Genomic DNA, 21,800 nt, shown 5'->3' on the forward strand with positions numbered 1-21,800 from the left:
GAAAGATTAGAATATAAATGGGGCTCCTCAGCATGTCTTCTAATAATGCCCTTTAAATGGTTGCAATATTTCACTCTGCACCCCTGCTTGATGAAAAAGTATTCATTGTCAGTCACATTCTTACTTAGCCCATGTTGCATTGAATGCTTCACACTGTTCTTTGACTGTACTCCAATAAAAAATATATTTGTCTTGTTTCTTTTTCTTTCTCAGGTTCTGACAATTGCTTGCTTTAATTTCCCTCTCAATAGTTAATTTAAAATATGTTCTCCTCTTAGTGATAAAGTTGTGCTTCTGTCACCTCATCTCCAAGAATGCCTAAATTTTTCCTGACCATGGTTGGTCATGGAGGACTATTTGTACTGACTTTTTCAAATCTGTTGGTCAGCCTGTGAAATAAATACCCAAAGAAAAATATCCAAAGAGCTAAACATGGGAAGGATTATTAGAATAAGAACAAAACTAGTGGAGATCAACAAGGTCCCACCTGGTATCTCAGTGCAAAAAAATGTATATATTAAATGAAAAGCAGTATTGAGATTAAATACTGCTGTTGGGTAAACAGCTTTCCAAGAACAAAGAAAGTTTGTGGAGCAGCTAATGTCTGCCAGAGAGCCTCCTTTATTTCTAACGTACAATGACTGTTAAGCTACATAATTAAGCTTACAAGGAGTTCTGGAGCTGAATGCCACATAAATATGACTCACTTGAGTTAAATTCATCTGTGAGATTCCAGAAACTTCACCAAACCTGTTCTAACAGCCTTATCGGCTCCTCTGACCTCCTTCTTCCCCAATGACAACCCCTGTCATTTCCACCAATTACAGCTTTAAGCTGTCATAAATCACTTATTTGACCTAGACAAAAATCGTTTTAAAATCTGCCAGATGGACTGTGGCAAGATCTGTCCATCCTTGACAAGAATACTCCATGATTTGATACTCAGTGCTGCCTGTCTGAAATATAGTATGGACCATCACTACACGTTCTTTTCACGTAATGAATGAAAACAGGGCCCTTGGTTTCTCTGGGGTTCACGGCTGCTCTGCCCTAGCCCCACTGTGTCATGATTCACCTTCTTGGCCAACGTCTGTCCAGAATAATCAATTTCAGTGCAACAGACCTGCACACAGAACGTGACAGTTATTGTTTTAGATTTCTGTTAAACACACTGTTGGGATTAGCCTGCTTAAATTCTTTGTGCCTGTAATGAAGAGGTCTTCATTACGTGGACTATTCCTATTTAAGTAATTCATAGCACTTTAAGAGCACCTTTGTACTTTATTAAAAGCACTTTATCTAGCACTTTAACATACACTTTATTTAGCACTGCACTTTAGGCATGGATTTGCACATAATCATTTGCACACAAGTTGAACTTTTTATTGAATATTTATTGAGTATTTTAGTGATGAGCATGTAGTCTTTTGTTCCAGGCTCTGCACAGCTGCTCCTCATTAAGAAGTGGCATGGGTGTCTGTGAAAGGAGAATTGTTAGTCAGAGCAAATAAGGTCTACTGTTGTGAAACTTGAGCAAATGTTTGTGTAAAGTCTGTTTAAAAGTGTCAGTGAAGGAGAAGTGTTGTGCTAAGGAAGTGACTCACCTGTCTTTTCTGTGTCCTCTCCAGGGTGTTTGGACAAATACTTCCCCAGGGGTCCAGACACCATTTATAGGTTCTGGGAGAGACCATGGAAAATGTGGGGGATTTGTGCACTTAGTATTTGTGAGGTTTTATGGTGTTTGGGTGTGTAGGTTTAAAAAAAGTAAAAAATATTTATAAAAAGTAAGGGGGAATATGTATATATTTGATAAAATGTATGTTTGAGTTGGAAGTTGTGAGATGTTAAATTCCATGTAGAGAATGGTTTAGTCCTTTTATCAGCTGTGCCTATTTAAGGCTGCAATAGTGTCTTGTTAAGAGGCTTGATGCTGTTAGGCTTGATGGTGTGCGCCTGAATAAATCAACTGCTACTTCCACTTTCCTCTGCCGTTACTATTATTTCTCACTGGTAATCCAGCCGCAAGGCCTCTAGTTAACAGTGCCTTATTTGGACAAGTGGTATCCTCTCTTGCATGGTGTATTTCAGAAAAGTGTGATATTCACACTACTTTCATGGTGACCTTGCATTACACCCTGTACTGGTGAAGAATGTCTTTCCCCATGTGACCCTGTGAAATAAGTATTTTTGATATCCAGCTCAGGATGCAAGAAAACAATATGATGAAAATATAGTAAAAGAAAATACTTAGCCTATTCCAAACTCATCAAAATTTTAGATATGTTTTTCTTTATGTTTGTCTTGTGATGAAACAGTATGTAGGACACCACCTTTAAACGTTCTGAGTAAAAATAAAACTCCTTTCTGTGAAGCATAAAAGCACCTTAATTTATCAGCTTGTGTTTTTTGTTGTTCTCACCGTAATCCAGTTTGAATTTTGTGTTTGTGCTGCAGACTGAACTCCAAGCACAAAACAGTCGGACAGAAGGCGTCTGCTGCATCACCGTCTCAGCCTCCGACGAACAATCCTGCCAAGTGTCACAATGGGGACCACACCCGACGTAGCCGCAATGGCAAGGCGGCCAGATTCTCACACGCCGAGGGCGAGAAAGGGAATGATGTATGTAATCTCCTGTACTTTAACCCAACCACCCCACCCCCACCTCCACCCAACACGCCTTCAGTGGTTTCTATTACAGTCTCTGAAAAGCTTTTAACCTGCTCTCCTGTGTAGGTTTACATCAACTCTCGTCAACTAGACACAAGGGTTAGTAAGATTTAGTTGTGATCTTTTCTCAGGTTATGGGATGTAAACAATGTCTGAAGATTATTAACAGCAACATTTTTGACATGTACAAGGCCCCATATCCTGTGTGAAACTTGCTGCTCCTGCTGGTTTGTTTCTGGCTCTGTTTCTTTCACTTCTTTGCCATCATGTTGTTGCTTTTTTTCTGTTTGGTAGTTACTGTTTTTTTTAGTTTATATATTGTTGTTCTGCCAGTGACACCATATGAGAGCAAAGAGATGGGATATCCCTGTGCTTTTCTTGCATACAACACCTTGGATGACTAATTTAAACATGCACCTATCGTACTAAAGAAATAAGTGAAAAATAATTTTTATACAAAGAAGCTGCAATCTTAACAATATTGGGGGAAAACACATGGCAAGAAGTTTCTTCAAACATTTGCTGTGTCATATTTTAATGGCTAAAGATACAAAGCTGTTTCTAAAAAAAAACAGATGCTACAGAAAATGGAAATTAAAGTAAAATTAAACAACAAATCATTTAAACCATTTAGAATTTGTTGTTTTTTTTTAATGTTTTTTTACAAAGTTCCCCAGCTACTGTGGAAATAGCTTTATATTTTTTATAATACAAATTTTATATTTGCCTCCCATAAATGAAACAATTCGGCCGTGTCCTTGGAAAAAATGAATGTTTTTCCTTTACCATATCATGCTTTAATAACACAGAAGGCAGATTTCCATTGGATTTTTTTGATTAAGGTACAACATGGAAAAGAGCAGACTATAAAGCTTACATAATTGAAGATGCAGATTTTTTTAAACTAATAATTAATAAACACAAAAAACAGCTCTCTAATGGCCAAGTTCGTTTAGGTTATGCAGTTTTTTTATTTGTTTTACAAGACTTCAATTTATTGGTTATAGAGAATGGAACAACCTTTGTAAATACCATCTATCCTGGCAATAATGATATATTTTATTTGCTTTAGGTGTAGGAATTTGGAATCAAGGAATAACATCACACCCAACCTTATGTTCTAGTTGGAAAGAGTGTAAACCAGTGGGATCTGCTCAGGGACCTGGCTAACTATGCTTAGCAATTCAAGCAATTTCCGTTTCTCAGCAATTAGTAGATTCAAACACCAAAATAACATGTTCATTAACAGAGGTTGTACAGCACCATGTGTGGCTGAGTTAATGAGACACAAACAAAGTCATTGGTTTAAAAGGGCAGTTGTCACTTCATTTCACATGCAACAACCATGGGTGACATAGCTCAATAGCTATGTGTCTAATGACTAATAACATGCAAAACAATTTAAAATGTTTTTTATTCGCATTGGTTATTACAGAAATTCAGGTACAGTTTTACAGATTGCACCATTTTTTGTTTACTACAAGGTATAGCAAACCTAGTAATGGAGAGGTGTTACTCCTACTGTGGGTCCCAAGCCTAGATAAATGCCAAATCAAACATGCAGATCATGAAGACTAAGAAGGGAATGCAGGGGGTCAGGGTGGCAGAGAATAAGGACAGGGGGAGATGGAGGGAAATAACCCGCGGCAAGGATTGTATAGCAAACCCTTTCATATTAAAGCAGTTTTCAGCTACAAAGCAGCTGACATCTACACACTGTTTTCGCAGGCAATCTTTAGCTGGTTAAAATATAAACACCCCACCCACGGATATTATTCAGTGAGAAAGCCACAAGCTATTCATCATGTGTAGTTTTAGGTGCTGGTCACTGCTAATGACTTATTCACTGGCACATTTTAGATGCACAGGACAGGAAAGACAGCACTGACAGATATTTCTTATAATAAAGAAAATGCAATTAATTAATTAATTAACTAAAATAAAAGATTTTTTAAACAAAGAGTAGAGGTCCATTGCACTTGAGAATAGTTATAACTACTCTAAATGTTTCTGTCACTAGATATGAGAATTTTGTTTAAAGACTGAGAAAGGAAAAGCAGCCCGTAGATCAATCACAAAATACCAGCTTTTTTAGAAAAAAAACATGATACCAACAGTAAGACATGGAGGGGGTAGTATGATGGTCTGGGGATAGTTTACTGCTTCAGGATCTGGATGATTTGCTGTAATTGACGGAACCGAATTCTGGATTTCATGGAGATCATGCATGAAAACCTTTCAATATGGCTGAAGAAAATCAGTCCACAAAGAGGAGTGGGTCAAGGTCTCCCTACAGTGATGGAAAAGACTTATTGTCCATTATTGCTAAGCTGGATGGTGGACGTTGCCACAAAGGCTGGCACAGTCATTTATCAGGCTTAGGATGTGATTGCATTTTAACCCAGGTTATCTTTCTCTGAAATTAAACTGTTTGTTCGATGATGAAACTGCAGAAATTTGTAACAACACTATAACTGTAAAGTTATTTCTTTTCTATTCAAATATGACACAGTAAATGCAAATATTGCAAGAAACAAACTTAAAAGAGCTAAATCATTTGTGTTTATGTTTTTATGTATTAATCTTCTTTTCTTAAATAAAAACAGAAAAACATATGTTCAGTATGCTCCCTAAAGCGTAAAAAGTCATGCATCAGACATACAGTCCTTGTTTTTTTCCTGCTCTTAGTTTGTTCTGAACATGACTATTTCTATCTAAAGGACAATTCCTCCAATGAACTCTAAACAGCTGCGTTATTTTCTCATACCAACCTCCCTCCTGTAAATAGATCATTGGGGCTACCACAGGCTCCCACATAATGTTAGAATGAATTTAAAAGGCATCAGATCTGACAGCGGCTGATTATGAAATACACTTTCTGTGATGAATATGTCTCTAAACATGGCTGCACACACTGTAAACACTGACCTCTGAGAAGTGAAATAGCTTTTTTCTACTGCAGCTTGCATGTTTCTATAAGGTCTCATCTGATCCCTGTTTTTCCCTTTTCCTCTCTCTGCTTATTTCATTCATTGCTGTTTTTCCCTTATTGGTTTACATGATATTTGTCCATGAATAAATGCCCAAATCTTTCTGTCTTGTCTATGTAAAAAGCACTCATATGCTTTGGAACTGGATCAAGTAGGTTAACTGGGTATGTGTCATAGTTTCTTCCTGTCAATACAGTTGTCTTTCTTCTCAAGCACATGATCTGCTCAGAGATAGATCCTCTTCTCTTCCAGGCATCCAACAACTCCTTCCAAAACCACCAGGCATTAAACACATGCTCCTCTTTACTCCCACGCTTACCATTTCAGTGTGCAAGTTTCCGAAGGTGACAGGACCCGGCCTGTTTCTTAGTATTTGTTTCTAATTCATGTGTTCAAGCAGACTGAAAATCTCAAAAGAAGGGGGGTGCGGGAAAAGAGGAGCATCTCTAAATGATAACCTGATTCTGCCATTATTGAGGAGTTAAAGCGCTACAAGTGTCTCACTGAAACAGGGCTCAGGAGGATGGCCATGTGTGATAGATGCTCGATCTAACTGATGTTTGATTTTTACTGCTGAAGTTGTGTGGTTCTCTGGTTCTCTGTCATCACAGTTTGTGTTCCTGCAGCAGTTCCCTTTGGAACCATCTCTCCATCATGTAGGAGGCAGAAAGCCCCCGGTAGAACTTGGAGTAGCTGCTAATAATCAGATAAACAGAATTACCTTTACCAAACTAATCAGTCCTCCTTCTCAAAGCTTCCCTTTCTGAAAAAAAAAAACGAAATCATGATGTTAAAAGAACTTCAGTTATAGCAGGTACAGTGTATTGCAAAAGTATTGATATACCTGGAACTTTTCCACATTTGGTCACAATACAACTACAAACTTCAATGCGTTTTATTGATATTTTGTTTGATAAGCCAACATAAAGTGCTGCTGAATTGTCAAGAGGCAGGATTAATCTTTTACAAATAGGAAAGAAAAGAAAAGTGTGACATGACTTGGTATGACTCTAACTCCCCTAAATAAACCTGTATAAATCTAGATGTTCTGTAAAGGCATCAAAGGTCTATTTGAACAGCATCATGAAGAGCAAGGTACACAGCAGACAGGTTAGATAATATAGAATTATTCCAACATCTCATAAAGCAGTATTCAATCCATCATCTGAAAATGGAAAGAATAATAGGGGCACAAATGCAAACCTTGCAAGTCATGGCCCTCCGCCTAAACTGACAGGTGAGGCAATGACTGTACACATACAGCCAGGGCTACAATGGAATTCCCCCAACAAATGTACAGCAGCAGCAATAAATACAAATGCATGCCATACTTTTCAGATTTTATTTGTAAACCATTTTCAAAAACTACATATCCATTCCTTTTCAGTTACATGTGCTTTTGGTATAGCACTCCAAAACACAATTAAATAACTGGAAGTTTGTGGTTTTAAGATTTTAAGATGGGAATACTTTTGAAAGACACTGTAGCTACACCCGCTGGTTAGATGCGAATATAATCATAACAAACAACTAACAAAATTGAAGTGAAAAAGCTTTGTTGTTTTAACTTTCTCTTGAACATGCTGCAGGGTTGACCTGAGATGAAATAGTGACTTAGGTTCTTAATGCTAATTTATAACACAAGCCATAGTAAATTTAGGAAACTCTTTGTACAGTTAATATAATTAAACCAATATGAAAAAACTTCAAGGGCTTTTTCTCCAGATGGTTCTGGAGGACGTACAGCCCATAATGTGGTGAAATATTACATCAGATCAAGGATGACACAACCAGTGTGATGTTAAAGGAAATTTACAAGATTAGCTTTCTTAGCTTAGTAAAGGTCATGTGAGCCCCACGTGGTTCTCTGGCGAAAGTTGGATGTTTTACAGTTTCTAGCCACAGGAGGGCCCCAGTGGGTTACTTTTTGATTAGTGCAGTAGATTGAATCTAAAATAACACAAGGATTCACAGATCATTTATAATTTACCAAAAATAAATAAATATTTTAGGACATGTTTTGAAGATAAAGCTTTTAGGTTGAGAATGAACTAATGAACATTTGATAAAGTTCAGCTTGTTGCTGCTTCTCCAAGCTGTCCTATGGCAGTCTGCCTCCTACATGGTGTATGAAAGGGTCTGAAAAGGAGTCACTTCTGTTCTCACTGCTAATTAGGGAGTATCTTAAAACAAATGACCATAGAATCATGGAAATGACATCTAACACATTTATTAACACAACAGATATTGTTAAAAAAGGGACCCAAGCCATTTGAAGTGTAAGCTCCGCCCCAAACACGGAGAGCAGCTTTGGACAAGCTCCATTCAGCTCTTTGTTGCTGTGGTTCTGTTTATAATTTTAAACATATAAAATTAAAAAGGGTCTATTAGAGAGCTGGACCAGCGTCTAAAAGTCCTGAGTGGAGAAGTGCTGGTGGGGTGCTGATGCTGGAGAAGTCTCGGGCCTAAATGTGACTGGGGTCCCTTTGAAATGTGTTGACTCTTTAGTTTGTCCATCTTAGCAGTGACTTCCTCCTGCTCCTCCTCCTCCTCTGCTACCTGTTCATCTGCGTCCTGTGTGACTCACGTCTCACTCTTGTTATTTTTCTTCCCACATGTCTTTCACATCAGCCAGCTCTGCATGCCCTCCTCCTCCCTCGCTACTTTAATATAACAATTAACTCTGTGCCTCTATCTTCCCGTCCCTGTTTTGATACAAATATGGCTGCATTTGTACAAGCGAAAAAGACAGCAAATCATGTAGTTTATAGCTTCATTCTTTGTTTCTGGTTTTAGTTTGTTTTTGAATTCCATCTGGATTTTTTCCTATATTTTCTTTTGATTTTTTGTTTTGTTTATTCCTCCTCAGTCTCTGGACTAAATATGTAGCTGTGATACTAAAAGAGGTCATTGTCTTTTTCCCATTTCGCTGCGGAGAACATTCCTTTCTCCTTTTTTTGTTCTTTTTTTCTTCCTTTCCTTTTTTTGTTGATATTGCATACGTGTCACTGATTGAAATGGAAGGTAGGTAACGCTTTGCCTACGCACGTGATCTTTATGCAGATGAGAATGTGACAAGCACCGTAGCCTGAGTGACGTCAATGTTTCTCTCTCTCTCTCTCTCTTTATGTTGTTGACCAATGATCTTTAACTAAATCAATTTGACTTCATCAATTATGATTTGACTCGGGAGAGACTGGATTACATAGAGCTCTGGTTTTTCTCTTTACTCCTTAACTTCATTCAGAAGTCCACTATCCTGCTCTTATCTTCCAGGTCCATTACTTTACTTTCTTTCTGTTTCGGTAGAATGCATTCCAGTTTGTCCAGCATCTATCTGTTTGTTGGTGAATTAGTACATTTGTCTAATAAGTTCCTCCATATTGATTTTTTTTTTCTGACAGCCATCACAATCACCAGTGGTTGTATGCTTTCTGATTACACCGCTTAGTTGTCTTCTCTCCTGTGGAGAACGGCTTCTCTTTCTGTAACAATCAGTTGGAGCTATTTAGCCCTTGATAATGCATGCTGAAGATCCCGCTAAATTTGCTTCATATGAAACGAATTTTGGAGATTTGCTGTCTTTCTATCTTTTTATGACCTGCTTATTAGCAGAGTGCATTAAGGGTTGAAGTTCCTAATCCCCCTTGTGAATCTCTAATCTAGGTATTATTGTTGTTGAATGCTTAAGATAAGAGACACTGTTTAAAAGATAATGTCAGCATCACTGTTTTGTTTCTCCTTTCCATGAACAAATCCTTTGAAAAGACCAAAGCTAATAAGTGTGTGTATTAGTGGGTCCCTAGGATGCTTCCGTTGCATTTAAAGATTAAGATTTTATTTTCATAGCCATACCAGTGCTTGTTAGTCAAATATTTCTCCCCATAAAACATTTTATAATGTTTGGTTTCTAGTGGGACAAAAAAGAGCTTACAAAAGTATTATCTTAGCTATTTAGCATTTTTTGTTAAAAAGTGCATTTGATTAATGCCTTCGGTTACCTTCATGATATCAACATGGTTTTAAAGTAAAATATTTGATTAATATTTTAATTATAATTCACTTTGATGGCAGTAGGAAAAAAACAATCCAAGATCTCACCATCATTATCTAACTTTATGGGATACAAAGCTACACAGTCTGTGTGCTATCAGGAACACCACAGAGGCATATCGGTTAATCAGCCAGTTATCAAAATCTGACAATTTTCAAAGCTACATCTACATTACATCTATCAAGATACCTGATGCACTGTTTCTTTATGGTTAATGTGTGTTATATTGTTGGATTAAAACAAAGTCAGTGTAAGCTATACAGTCTTGAAAAAGAAAATCAGAAATCATTATTGGTATTGATATCAGTGTTAACTCTACAGAGTTGCTGCCTAAGACAGCTTTATGATTCTCTATTTTGAAAGTACCACTGTTCATAATGTAAAGACTATTCATAGTCGAGATGATTATGAGAAGCCTTTCATGTAACATTGAAACTTGAACAAACAGCCTTACTGGTGCTTTAGTTTAAAAATACTTTATTTAAATTGTTATGACATTATGAATTATTTTGCTGGTTTTGGTCGCTTCTATGGATTTGTCCACTATTTTAAATACAGCACCTTGCAAAAATATTCATGTACCTTGAGCTTTTCTCTATTTTCCCACATATCCGCCACAAACTCCAATGTATTATTGGGATTTTATATGAAAGTTTGGGGCTATCATTTAAAAAAGTGTATAATTGTGAAGTAAAAGGAAAAATATACATGTAAATCCAACTGTTGTGTGAAGGCCCCGGAGGTTTCGTAAAGCATATTAATGAACAAATAGCGTCATGAAGACCAAGGAACTCTGCAGACGGCTCAGGTAGAAAGTCATGAAGTTTAAAGCAGCATTAGGTCATGAAACAATATGCTAAGCTCCGACCATCTCATGGAGCAATGAAAAACCTGTGTGAAGTAAAATAACACTGGACATCCTGTCCTGACCATCTGTAGAGCAAAACATAGTGGTGGTAGCATCATGCTGCGGGAATGCTTTTCTTCAGCAGGGACAGGAAAGGTGGTCACGGTGATGGGAAGATGAATAGAGCTAAATACAGGACAATCTTGAAAGAAACCCTAAAGATCTGTGACTTAGGTGGAGTTTCACCTTCCAGCAGTATTAAGGATCTTAAACACACAGCCTGAACTGTAATGGAATGGTTTACATCAATGCATATTCATGCATTGCAAGACCAGTCTGCTCAGAATCCAGACAGAAATCTAAATGAGAAGTTGTGGCAAGACTTGGAAAATACTGCTCACAAATGATCTTCATCTAGTTGGACTGAATTTAAACTATTTTCTGAAAGGTATTTGAGTTTCTAGAGAGATAGAGATATACCCTAAAATACTTGAGGCTCCTTATAGTTGTGAAAGGTGGTTACAAATGCATGCTACACACACTTTTTGGTTGTGTTTTTTTTTTTTTTTTTTGTAAAATAATTTCAAAGCCATCTATCAACATAATGCATTACTTTGTGTTGGTCTGTCACATAAAGTCCCAATAAAAAGCTGTTAGTGTTTGTGATAAGACAAAATGTTGAAAGGGCTATGAATACTTTTGCAGAGCTTTGTATAAAAAAACCTGCCTTACTCTTTTAAACAGTGGTCCATAATGGTAAGTGTACACATTTCAACTTTAAGCATAGCTTTTTACTTCGCAATAATAAAAAGGTCCCGTTATATTTTTATTGTTTTATCACTATAATGGAAGTATGCTGGCTACAACAATCCTAAAGAAACCTTGAATAACCCTAATAAGGAGGAAATGGTCAGTAGTTCTCTGTAGAAACAGCTCTCTGGAAATAATAAAAGCTATTATTGTTCTAATAAAACATTTCCTGGATCAAGGGGTCCTTAAGCCCAAATTCTGATGTAGAAAATGTCCAAGCATTACAGTCAGTAACACCAGGTCCTATGTAGACAGATAGAAAGTGTTATATTATCTTTGAACCTGGCAGCTGCTGTGTGATCTTTAGGAAAGTGCCTGGGTCTGGAGGATTTACGCTCTGTGTGAGGGAATCCCTACACATTGTGGTTTTTCCTCTTTGCTTTTGAGTTCTTTTCTCTTGATTTCCATGCATTGTCTCATGAGTCACTGGCAGGGAAGGGTTTTGTGTCTTTTTCTCTTGCATTTTGTGAATCTAATGATGCACTTATGTTGCCCCACTTTTCCCTTTTCTTCATACCTTACCTACTAAAGGAGGGAATACCACTTTATTGGTAAGTGGATGTTAACCAGAAGGGAGTTAAACAAGAGTAACCATTAAAAAAAACAAAGAAAATGGGTCGCTGTTCACATCTCAGCAAATGTTCTCAGGAAAAAAATTCCACACAGAGAAAATTGAATAGCAGTCAGTTTGTTTTCTGATTCAACTGATTCAATAATTGTGATCTTTATTTTGTTCCTTCCATTTCTGTGATGTTTCGTCAAGTTGTCTTCTCTTCCTGTTTTGTTTCATTTTTTTAGCCATTACAAAAAAAACTGAAGAAGTCCTCTTTCTATTCTCCAGAATCTGTAGCTCTGTACTCTCTGCCTCTGCTCTAAAACTTATTTGGTTCACTTTTTCTTTATTCCCTCTCTTCCTTCTCTTCCTAGTTCTTTTGTTTGTTTTTGCGAATTTTTTATTTTTTTATTTTTATTTTTTTTACTCATTATGGTTTTGCATGCCAAGTATTGCATGCGCTGCACCATAGAGGACTATCTATAAGCCATATGGAGAAACCTAGATCTTTTTCTTTTAGATGTTTACCTTCTTTTGGCAAGTAAACCGTAGCTCTTTTTCATCAGACTGAAAACACTCTAATGCTATTTTTGTCCTATTTCTTTTTTTTCATTTGTTGGTCATGATTTCTCTGCAGAAGCTGCGTCTGCTGAATGCAAGCTCTGCAAGCATCCAGTGTACTTTACCAAAAGAGCAAAAGCTCCACAGCGCCCCCAGCAGGAACCAAGCAGAAGAAACTGGGAGTGTGGATAGCAAGATCGCAGCTATTGGGAGCTCCTTAACTCAGACGTCAGGGAGAAGCGGCCATAGAGGCCGGAAAAGGAGCTCCCACTCCCCTGATCACAGCAGTGACTCGGCCCACTCCCAGCACATCCACACTCATAGAGGGAGAACTTCCCGTCATCAGCGAAAGTAAGTCATTGGCTGAAATCTTTAAGCTTTGCACTTCAGAGGATATTTTAAATTTTATTGCTTTGTACATCAGGACAAAAGGTGGCCACTCCTCCAAGCGTCACAACCGCTCTAATCGGGGTCAGGCACATCACAAGAGCCCATCAGTATCTCCAGGACGTCACTCACACACATCAGGTAGGAAGAACGAGGAGTCTCGAAGCAAAGTGAACCTTCGGCAGCGCAGCAACTCCTGGAGCAGCGGCCGTTCATCCTCACGCTCGGCCTCCAGAGACAAGGTCCCCAGCAAGGTCAAGTCCCCACACAGCAGACAGAACATCTCCAGGTGAGACACGGCTGGCCTGTCAGGATCAAGGACTCAGCATCTAGATTAGTTTTGCTGTTGTGTGCTGTTGTTGCTGCTCTGACAGCTGATGGTGTGTCATACAGAGAAAAGGACAGCGCTAACCGCTCTGATACTGACAGCCGAGCTCGGCGTCGCTCGCGGAGTTACTCACCCATCCGAAAGAGAAGAAGGGATTCACCTAGCTTCATGGAGGCTCGAAGGATCACCAGGTAACACCATTTTACCATGGAAATAAACATTCTATAAAAAAGTCACAGTCTTTTAATAAAACACACTTCTATTTCCAGTCCTGCTCCTATACTGGTCCTTCTCAAAATATTAGCATATTGTGATAAAGTTCATTATTTTCCATAATGTCATGATGAAAATTTAACATTCATATATTTTAGATTCATTGCACACTAACTGAAATATTTCAAGTCTTTTATTGTCTTAATACGGATGATTTTGGCATACAGCTCATGAAAACCCAAAATTCCTATCTCACAAAATTAGCATATTTCATCCGACCAATAAAATAAAAGTGTTTTTAATACAAAAAACGTCAACCTTCAAATAATCATGTACAGTTATGCACTCAATACTTGGTCGGGAATCCTTTTGCAGAAATGACTGCTTCAATGCGGCGTGGCATGGAGGCAATCAGCCTGTGGCACTGCTGAGGTCTTATGGAGGCCCAGGATGCTTCGATAGCGGCCTTTAGCTCATCCAGGGTGTTGGGTCTTGAGTCTCTCAACGTTCTCTTCACAATATCCCACAGATTCTCTATGGGGTTCAGGTCAGGAGAGTTGGCAGGCCAATTGAGCACAGTGATACCATGGTCAGTAAACCATTTACCAGTGGTTTTGGCACTGTGAGCAGGTGCCAGGTCGTGCTGAAAAATGAAATATTCATCTCCATAAAGCTTTTCAGCAGATGGAAGCATGAAGTGCTCCAAAATCTCCTGATAGCTAGCTGCATTGACCCTGCCCTTGATAAAACACAGTGGACCAACACCAGCAGCTGACACGGCACCCCAGACCATCACTGACTGTGGGTACTTGACACTGGACTTCTGGCATTTTGGCATTTCCTTCTCCCCAGTCTTCCTCCAGACTCTGGCACCTTGATTTCCGAATGACATGCAGAATTTGCTTTCATCCGAAAAAAGTACTTTGGACCACTGAGCAACAGTCCAGTGCTGCTTTTCTGTAGCCCAGGTCAGGCGCTTCTGTCGCTGTTTCTGGTACAAAAGTGGCTTGACCTGGGGAATGCGGCACCTGTAGCCCATTTCCTGCACACGCCTGTGCACGGTGGCTCTGGATGTTTCTACTCCAGACTCAGTCCACTGCTTCCGCAGGTCCCCCAAGGTCTGGAATCGGCCCTTCTCCACAATCTTCCTCAGGGTCCGGTCACCTCTTCTCGTTGTGCAGCGTTTTCTGCCACACTTTTTCTTTCCCACAGACTTCCCACTGAGGTGCCTTGATACAGCACTCTGGGAACAGCCTATTCGTTCAGAAATTTCTTTCTGTGTCTTACCCTCTTGCTTGAGGGTGTCAATAGTGGCCTTCTGGACAGCAGTCAGGTCGGCAGTCTTACCCATGACTGGGGTTTTGAGTGATGAACCAGGCTGGGAGTTTTAAAGGCCTCAGGAATCTTTTGCAGGTGTTTAAAGTTAACTCGTTGATTCAGATGATTAGGTTCATAGCTCGTTTAGAGACCCTTTTAATGATATGCTAATTTTGTGAGATAGGAATTTTGTGTTTTCATGAGCTGTATGCCAAAATCATCCGTATTAAGACAATAAAAGACCTGAAATATTTCAGTTAGTGTGCAATGAATCTAAAATACATGAATGTTTAATTTTCATCATGACATTATGGAAAATAATGAACTTTATCACAATATGCTAATATTTTGAGAAGGACCTGTATTGATATGTTTTATGTCTTCAGCAGCCTCAAGCTACAGAGATGCCAAGCAAAAAGAAATAAAAGGAAGGAACTCAGACAAAAAAATGTTAGAAATCCCATTTTACGTTAATCTTTACTGTAGAGTAAATTACAACATGCTAAATGGACAGTATAAGGATGAGACATCTGGCTTAATGACAATATAAAAAAAAAATATTAAAAGTAGGCCAACAGCTTCAGGACTAAATGATGTACAACCATGAACTGAATGATGTACATGTAACTTCTTCTGGATAGCAAATGAGGAAAAAATTAATTGTTCCTGTCTTTGCTTGCAGACTTGAAACATGGATTTCTCTATCGACAAATATCCCATTACAGCCACGATTTAAACAAAATTATATTCAAATGAATTTTATTTTTCCAAATATTTTCTCCACCATGCACACTGAACAAAATAGAAATTTGTTCTATTTTATAACTTTGTCTCCACTTACAAAGTGAGTATGAATTGCTTCTGACCCTAATGTATAATTTTACTGATATACAGTGACCTTCAACCACAAACTCCACAGTATTTCACCGAGATTGTGTGTAATAGACGAACCAAGTGGAGTGCATTCATATTAAATCCTAGTAAATTACACTGAAGTTAGAGACAAAATGTGAACAAGTTTAAAGAGTATGAATGTTTTTGCATGCCACGTAGGTATTATAGAAGTAAAATCCTAATTTATTCCCTAATCAGTTCTAACACTGAGAAACATGGTCAGTTTTAAAAACAAAGTAAACATTTTTTCTGCATATCCTGAAATAAAAAAGCTGCAAACTGCCCTGTAGTGGAGCTCACCCCATGGTAAACATAATAAAGGTTACAATGAATTTATTTAGTCTGATTAAACGTTTTGTGTACATTTTCTGTTTTATCAGTAATCTGCAACTTCCACTTTAAGAAAATGGTATTCAAACAGGAATTTTAAAACAATCAGCCCCTAACCACTGAGAGCATATATAGCAGGTGAATCAAGTATTAAACACATCAATGCATTTAAGACCGTCAACAGAAAATTCACACCAGATATCATCAACAACCAAAGTAATCCACCCATACAAAGAAATCAAAGCAAATTATTCCACAAATGAAATTATGGGTAAAAACATGGACTGACACAGGGAATAGGTTTTGAACACACTTACAGAAATGTTAATTAATTAATTAATTAATCAAATTCTTTGTGGAGGTACCTTTTGAAGTAATGACAACTTCGAGATGTTTCCTGTACGCAAACTGTCTTCAATTCTCGAAGGTTCTAGGAGTCCTTTCTATACACTCTGATCTTCGGTGCTTTCCATAGATTTCAACTGAACACGTCAGGTGATTGACTGGGCGGTTCTAGCAGCTTTACTTTATTTCTCTGAAACCAGTTAAGAGTTTCCTTGGCTGTGTTCGGGAATGTTGTCTTGCTGGATCATCTCCCCTCTTTTCATCTTCAGATTATTATCAAGAACGTTCCGATACATTTCTCCATTCATCCTTCGTACGGTTATATAAAGTTTGCCAGTACCATATACTGTAAGACAACCCACACCATGATGTTCCTACCTGCAAACTTCACTACTAGGCAAATGACATCCAGAGGGTTCCGTTTTGGCCTCATCTGAGGAGACTATATTTTCCTAATATTTCACTTGCTTCTGCAGCAAACCATAAACAGGCTTCAGTATGTTTTTTCTTCAACAGCGGAGTCTTGCCCATAACAGCTATTTTGGTGCATTACTCATTGTTTTCATGGGTAAAACTGTATCTGCTATTTCCAGGACATCCTGAAGCTCTCTCCGAGTGCTCCTTGGCTCTTGCATAACTCTTATTATTATCGGAACTTGGCCATGTTTGGTTTATGGTGAAATAATGTTCATGAGGGCTGCACGGTGGCGCAGTTGGTAGCACAGCAAGAAGGTCTCGGGTTCGACTCCCGGCCGAGGGTCTTTCTGCATGGAGTTTGCATGTTCTCGCCGTGCATGCGTGGGTTCTCACCGGGTACTCCGGCTTCCTCCCACAGTCCAAAGACATGCCTGTTCGGTTAATTGGTCTCTCTAAATTGCCCTTAGGTGTGGCTGAGTGTGTGCTTGGTTGATTGTCCTGTATCTCTCTGTGTTGCCCTGCAATGGACTGCCGACCTGTCCAGGGTGTACCCCGCCTCCTGCTGCTGGAGATGGGCACCAGCGACCCACTATGGAAGAAGCGGTATAGAAAATGACTAAGTGACTGACGTTCATGACTGGAATGATGATGGTGCTGACTGGAACACTGAGAAGTTTATAAATGCAGCTGGTATGTTTGTAAGGTATGTTTGCCTTGCCAGTCTTACAGCTCCGTGTAATGCTTTGGTAACAAGAGAAAGTTTTATATACCAACAGCCAATATTAAACCACCTGATGTTGATTATTACATAGCAGCAGGACTGGTCTAGAAATACCAACATGTGTTCAATATTGTTCCCTGCACGATTCCAGGTCCTTACACAAAACTTAATTTGTGGATCAACTTTCTTGATTTGATTTGATTACTTTGTGTGTATGGGTAACTTTGTTTTTACAGAGATCTGGTGTGAATTTCTTGTCAGTGGAAATATTAGAATAAGCTTTACTGATAAAAGTGTTCATGTGTTGAGTACCTGTTTTATCTGCTGTATATGTTGGTTGGTATATGGTTTCTTCTTCACTTTAAACATTTTTTTCTTTCTTATGTGATAGTTATGTTCTACAGAAATATGTTCTATGGATGTACCGTTTGTTGTACACAGTTATTTAAGCAGGACAAAAGGAAGATCCCCCCACTTCTGTTAAATCTACCACTTATTTGTTTCTTTTCTTGTTCATATGTAAGTGTTAAAAGACTTAATGAGTGAAATGAGTATGCCTTGTCATGTTTGCTTCAGTCCTAAAGGTCCTTACATCGAGACAACGAGATGCTGCTGAATTCAAATGCTGCAGGCTTGTTACCCTGGTAACAGTTGCTGTGCAGCAGAGCCCTACTATTCTGACCCCTGAAGCTCAGCTGAACATCAAACCATCACAGCTCCCCTGAGTAAACCTGGACTCATTCTGTTTCTTTCCTCTGTCCTTTCTCTTTTTCTTCATCACATCTTTGAAACTCAGCTTTAAAGCTACACCCCACTGACGTTACACACTAATGTTGCAGCACAGGGATGATGTGATTAAAATGCTATCAAGGTTTATTTCAATTGATATGATTATTAATAAAATGCTTGTGGCTTCTAATGGCAAAACATCAGACAAAGAAAATGAAGACCGTGTTCAAACCTGGCACTAATAAGCATCTGGATGGTCCAATCACATTGTAAATACAGATGTGAAAGCTCCTAAGATAGATGGAGGATGGTATCTTTTATCTTCATTAGTTTGGAAGACCGAAGAAGGTCTAAAAGACCACCTTCTGACCTAATATGAATCCCCTCAAACCACAGAATGGCTTTGACTTTTCCCATTGAAAAATACATCATATTAAAAGGTTGTTAAACTCAGCTGATTCATATGAAATGGTGGGTAATTAAAAACAATTAAAATAATTTTATTCATTAATCCTCTTACCTGTGTCTGTTACAAGATTTTTATGGTAATTACATGCCAAAAATGTTAGTTAGGTTAACTTGAACCCTGTTGTTCAGCTAACAGCCCATCGTGTGCTCTGGCTACATGTTTATTTTGGAGATGCCCTGATCAGAGATTATGTGGCCAATTCAAGGTTTCCAGTCTTTTGGATTTTTGCAAAGTTCTGTCCTCCCGACGCAAATGTCAAATTACAATTTCTCTTTAAGAACTATATTTAACAAAAAAAAAAACAACAATCTAGTCTCAATTGAATTTGTATCTGATATAACATCAAAAGATTTACAGCTAAATAAAACAATAATTCTTTTAAAATGCCTTAGAAATTTCTTTTTCTGCTTCACTGAAATCAGCAAATACGGTAAAATCCTCCAAGCTGTGGGACAGAAGTATCTATAAATACATCCCACCTAAAAGAATCACAGCATATCTTCTTTAATCCTTAACAAGACAGATTGAATAAAACCTTTTTCTTCTTTTTTCTACACCTGAAAATGTAATCTGCATGATGTCACATCATATCAAAGTAAACGACAGATGTGTCCAGCTTAATATTTAAAATGACTGATATTAAAGACAACTGATTGTTTATTATTATTTTAGATTTTATTTATTGTAAATATACAGAAGCATTAAAGAGTTTCTGTGACCAGTCATTAAATATTTACATTAGGAACAGAGGTGCTAATGCGATGACACTGTGTGAGAAAGATCAGTTGGCACTCCAGGTTATGCACTTAAAAAAGGATTTTACTAGTTTAAAACAAAGCCAAATTGATTACACAGTTGGCATTTTAAACTGCCTTTGCCATACATGTTAAGTATTAGCATAACTAGCACAGTTAGCATTACTTGTTGATTCTGTGTGTAGTCCCTAGAGAATGTAGATCCTTACCTTTAATGTGAAAGGCGTCACAATTTTCAGTCAAAACAGACAGATTCAAAGCTCAACTGAAAGAAAACAGAGCAACTTTGCTGTATCATGTTCAGTCTTGTTTAAAGGTTGGAGCCCATTAAAACCCCAGCTTCATATCTAGAAACTCCTTACATCTTTGTGCTTCCTCTGACTGCCCTTTTATAAACTTAACTAATATTAAAAACAGTTAACTTTGCATCTTCTACCATCAGTGAGAACTTCCACACTAAAAATTTTTGTTGTTAGCGCAACCTGTAAGCACTTCGGTATGCTGCATTCACTTGTCCTAAAAAGATCTGAGTTTTTATTTTCTGTCAAGCTGATCACCAATCGGGGTTGGTCAAACATAAAATCCGCCTCATCCAGTCACTAGCCCATTTCTCAGTGCATCTCCAGTTTTTTGCTTGTAAACAAGATATGATCAAGTCAAATTTTAGTGCCAAGAGTGAACACTGTTTCTTAAAGCTGTCCACCTGTAACTAAGGTGTTAAGCAATCCACAGTTCAGCTGGAATAAAAAGGTGGGACAGACATTATGTATGTCACCTTGATAGCATTTATCTGTCCCATAGTGTTGTGTTGATTTGTATGGGTGATGGCCTCTACTGAGAGAAAGGGGTTCTTTTGGGGAGCTAACTGCTGATTACCTTACAGGAAGCAATTCCATGATTGCTATTAACAATTCAATCTATTTGAGCTTTAACTAACAAAAGGCAATGTCATGCTGAGTGTGTGGATTAACAGCTTTTTATAACCCACATAGCTGATCTCTTTCAGACGCTGCACTTGTTTGCTATTTCTGGGATCTAACCTGGATCTGCTAATCTTGTCTCTAAAGCATCATGTTGCAGATAACAGCCTGATCATCTTAATATTTTATCATCTCCTTCATTTTAACTTGTCACACTACTATCTTTGTCCGACATCTTTGTCCCTCCCCATTCTTCCTTCTCCACACCAGTGCTCGGAAGCGGCCAATCCCATACTACCGGCCTAGTCCTTCATCGTCCAGCTACGACAGCAGCCCATCACGGTCCAGTCGCAGTCGTAGCTACAGCAGCTACAGCAGCTACAGCCGCACCAGAAGCCAGAGCCACAGCAGGAGCAGGAGCCGAAGCAGGAACTGGAGCCGAAGTCGCAGCAAAAGTCGCAGCCAAAGCTGGAGCCGAAGCAGAAGTCGCTCCTGCAGCCACCACAGTTATTACAGCCGCAGCAGCTATGACAGCCCGGGTTTCTGAATGCATCAGATGGTGGAGGGAACAAGATGAAGGAGGTTGTTGTTCTGTCTTCATTATAACCAGCCCGCCACAGAAGCCCCTGTACAGTCCAGAGGCTAAACTCCTCCATCAGGAACAACTATGTCTCCAGCAGATCCTGAACAAAGACAGATGTATTTTATTATGGCACATTTCATTTGGCTCTAATTGTCTCTGATCATGTGTCACATAGACAAAGTGTTTAAAGAAAACGGTTTCCACATGTCAAAAATCAATTGACTGAGCCCAAAGAACAAATCTCTCTGTCAGTTAGCACTTTGTCTCATCCTCCACAAGGCAACCAGAGGTGAGCTGACAAGCAGACATGTACTTCATGAATATAGAGAAACATACATGTATTCTAAAAACAGGAGCTAAATAGACAACAAAACCTATCAAAAGGAAACCTGTCAGATGTTTTTTCTTTTCTGCTATCATGAGCTCGTTCCTCCAAAGACGTCTGTTTTATTGAAGAGGGTGATCAACAAAACTTAGAACAAAGTAGAACTTGACAGATGAATGAGGGAATAAAAATAAAACCTTTTTTTATGATTACAACTTTTATTGTATAGATATGCCTGTATAGATTTAAACTCTGATACGTTCTGGCTTTGTAAACTATGCACTGTATATTCCATTTAGCTTAAGCAGGTCTGTTTAGCATGTTACGTCCGTAAAGACTCTCCTAGAAGAGGATGTACAACTGAGAAGGGTGCCACCGAGTGTCTGAAGGGAGGGGGATGGGGGCTGGGTAATATGTATTTTTACTCTCGTCCCTTAACCATGTTCTTTCTACTAACCTGTGTGCGAGTGTGTGTGTGTGTGTTCTTGTACTTGTTGCTGAGTGAGAACCATTTTTCGTATGTGTATCGCAAAGTGAGGACATTTTGACAAAGTGAGGACATTTTCCTGGTCCTCACTTTTTCA

The 21,800-nt window shown here is 38.5% G+C and overlaps 1 protein-coding gene across 3 annotated transcripts in view; it reads left to right on the forward strand.

The window, feature by feature from the left end:
* The window catches only part of srrm3 (serine/arginine repetitive matrix 3), a 113,631-nt gene extending 91,831 nt beyond the window's left edge, over positions 1-21,800 (forward strand). Inside the window, exons 10-14 of one of the 3 annotated variants that reach the window (XM_047379423.1) lie at positions 2,455-2,620; positions 12,560-12,834; positions 12,908-13,159; positions 13,264-13,389; positions 18,012-20,571. In XM_047379423.1, the coding sequence (XP_047235379.1) occupies positions 2,455-2,620; positions 12,560-12,834; positions 12,908-13,159; positions 13,264-13,389; positions 18,012-18,051 (859 nt within the window). In that variant the 3' untranslated portion in view covers positions 18,052-20,571. The other 2 variants (XM_047379422.1, XM_047379421.1) reach the window with 2 other exon arrangements.

Source organism: Girardinichthys multiradiatus, chromosome 11 (genome assembly GCF_021462225.1).
Source record: "Girardinichthys multiradiatus isolate DD_20200921_A chromosome 11, DD_fGirMul_XY1, whole genome shotgun sequence".
NCBI lineage: Eukaryota > Metazoa > Chordata > Actinopteri > Cyprinodontiformes > Goodeidae > Girardinichthys > Girardinichthys multiradiatus.